Source organism: Micropterus dolomieu, linkage group LG08, assembly GCF_021292245.1.
Source record: "Micropterus dolomieu isolate WLL.071019.BEF.003 ecotype Adirondacks linkage group LG08, ASM2129224v1, whole genome shotgun sequence".
Lineage (NCBI taxonomy): Eukaryota > Metazoa > Chordata > Actinopteri > Centrarchiformes > Centrarchidae > Micropterus > Micropterus dolomieu.
Genome location: NC_060157.1, coordinates 30,458,299 through 30,461,394, shown reverse-complemented (window position 1 = coordinate 30,461,394; position 3,096 = coordinate 30,458,299). Strand labels below are relative to the sequence as shown.

General features: G+C 41.6%; 1 protein-coding gene across 4 annotated transcripts in view; it reads right to left on the bottom strand.

The window, feature by feature from the left end:
• The window catches only part of LOC123974763 (vitamin D3 receptor A), a 150,508-nt gene that overhangs the window by 9,567 nt on the left and 137,845 nt on the right, over positions 1 to 3,096 (bottom strand). For all 4 annotated transcript variants that reach the window (XM_046055647.1, XM_046055648.1, XM_046055649.1 and 1 more), the window contains 2 exons: positions 1,618 to 1,769; positions 1,011 to 1,127 (listed from right to left, as the gene is read on the bottom strand). In XM_046055647.1, the coding sequence (XP_045911603.1) occupies positions 1,011 to 1,127; positions 1,618 to 1,769 (269 nt within the window). The remainder of the gene's footprint in view (positions 1 to 1,010; positions 1,128 to 1,617; positions 1,770 to 3,096) is intronic.

Below are 3,096 nucleotides of genomic sequence, written 5' to 3'. Positions count from 1 at the left end.
TTATAATCATTAACATTACGATGGTTACCATTAACACTATTATAAATATCTGTACCATTTTTCATTTAGTTTATAGCAACATTACCTTTACTGTCTGTACCTCTGTGTGTATATTGTGTAGGCTGCCTCCCTCCCCTCTCTCTCTCCTTACATCCCTCTCTCTCTCTCTCTTTCTCTCTCTCTCTCTCTTTCACTCTCTTTCTCTCTCTCTCTCTCTCTCACCCCAACCGGTCGAGGCAGATGGCCGCCCACCCTGAGCCATGGTTCTGCTCGAGGTTTCTGCCTCTTAAAAGGAAGTTTTTCCTTGCCTCTGTCGCCTAGTGCTTGCTCTTGGTGGGAACTGTTGGGCTTCTGTAAATATCATCACAGAGTACGGTCTAGACCTGCTCTTTTATGAAAAGCGCTGTGAGATAACTGTTGTTGTGATTTGGCGCTATATAAATAAAATTGAATTGAATTGAATACAGCCTAAATGGTATGATCCTCGTTTCACAATGCAGCTGCGAAAATTCGAATGTGAGATTGGCAGTACAATCAAGATCCTTCTATTGAAGCATCGAATCTTCACCTATTTGGGGTCACCATTATAATATATTAAGATTTATATTTGCCTATATTTGTTTACATTTTGGTGAATCACTTTGGAAATTCATGCAGCATTGGCTACAACCAATTACAGTTGGTAGCAAATGATTGCTGTAGAGACACAATCAATTCTATTCATGGATTTATATGCAACAGATATAGAAGACATTACTATTATTGGAAAAAGCCTGTAAGGTGTCTGTGTGTTTCTTTCAAGATTGACACAAATTGCATCAACTGGTTCAAATATCTTTTTCATGTGTTACTGGCAGCATCAAAAACACCAATGTTTGGGTGAATCAAGCTCAGCAAGGCAGAAAAACCCTGTGCTACACTGCTACTTTTCTGACATGGTGTGTCATTGCTCATCTGGAAATACACCTACACCATGAAGACACAAGTTAACACACAAACACAAACATTACCTGGGGAGAGCAGGCAGATGGCCATGAGCAGCACATGTTCCTCCTCATGCAGATTGAGTTTCTTCAGACCAACCTGGAACTTCACCAACGGCTCCAGCAGCTCCAGAGTGTGCCCCGCTATGAAAGATGACATAAACATACAGTTAGTACTGCAGAGTCAGTTACACCTTCACACACTAGGCAGAGAACCAAAAATTATTTTCTATTTACTTATGAATGAACACACACAGCGGTGGGCTTGAAAGAAGAATCATTACTCTCTATGCCTATTTATATAATGCAGAAAGACAGGATTACTTCCTGCCCTGTGTTTGTGGCTGCTTTATTGCATCCATGAAAAAAATGGTCAAAGTCAAAACCTGATAGTAATATCCAAGTGTGCATAGAAAAGCACAATGTGATCCTTCAAAGACACCCTTTTATAAAGTGGGAGAAAATAAATCACAGCTGTGTCATCAGCTCCTACAATGAACACTTTTCTCTCCTTGAGAGGAAAGGCTTGTTTTATCAATGCAATGCTTGATGTCATGGCCTTCATGAAAAAGTCCAGAATGGGTACACAAGGAAGACGAGGAGTGTGTTTACTTGGGAGAAGCAAGCAACCAACCCTTTGTAACATCATTGATGCAGTATTTGAAGTCGGGTCCTCCACAGCTCCAGGACATGTCCTCCAGACTGAACGACTGGTTTGAACGCAGCATGATGATCTCAATGGCACTCGACTTCAACAGTGCAATCTGGTCTTCTGCTGTTAGCTCTCTGGAACAGATACAGTTCAGATACAGTATACATATATTATGTATACACACACACACATACACACACACAGCTAATCAGCCATCACATGGCAACAATTCAATGCATTTAGGCATGTAAATGTCAAGACAACTCGCTAATTTAAGTGACATGGTCTACTTGACCAGAGAATAGTCCGAAAAAGAGAAAATATCCAGTGAGCGGCAGTTATGTGGATGAAAATGCCTTGTTGATGTCAGAGGTCAGAGGAGAATGGGCAGACTGGTTCAAATGATGTTACAACCAAGCTATGCAGAATACCATCTCTGAATGCACATGACTCCTGGAGCCTTTTCCAAGACATGAACATGTCGAACCTTGAACCTCGCCTGTCAGCTAAGAGCAAGAAACTGAACCTACAATTCGCACAAGCTCTTCAAAATTGGACAATCGAAGATCGGAAAAACGTTGCCTGGTCTGAAGAGTCTCAATTTCAGCTGCGACATTCAGATGGTTGGGTCAGACTCAGAATTTGGAATAAACAACATGAAAGCATTGATTCATCCTGCCTTCATGTATCAATGATTCAGGCTGGTGGTGTGTAATGGTGTGGGGGGATATTTTCTTGGCACTCTTTGGGCCCTTTAGTACTAATTGAGCATTGTTTAAACGTGAGCCTACCTGAGTATTGTTACTGACCATGTACATCCCTTTATGTCCACAGTGTACCCATCTTCTGATGGCTACTTCTAGTAGAATAATGCACCAAGCTCAAATAATCTCAAACTGGTTTCTTGAACAAGACAATGAGTTCATTGTACTCCAATGGCCTCCACAGTCACCAGATCTCAATCCAATTGAGCACCTTTAGGAGGTGGTGGAACATCATGGATGTGCAGCGTGATGCTATCGTGTCAATATGGACCAAAGCCCCTGAGGAATGTTTCCAACACCTTGTTGAAAGTATGCCACGGAAAATGCTATAGACCAGAGGTCACTAATAGGCGGACCGCGGACGTGACGGAGCGCTTCTATTTTAACCCACGCAGCTTTTCTAGCATGTACTGTACTGGTTCAGTGGCACATGAAACTCACAGACCAATTGCATGTGCTCTAATCGTCTCATGTGATGCTGCTCAGCCAATCAAATCTGTGCATTCCGATAAGCATTGCCAGAGCCGTTAACGGCCCAGAGCATTGCAAGTCAAGTCCGTAAGTGAGATAAGACACACAGAGGAAGAGAGGAGACGAGACTGAAATTGAGCAACAAATAAAATTAATTTCTTTTAAGATGCAGATTTACAAAAACTTTTTTTAAATGCAGCCATTAGATTACTTAAATTTAGAATTT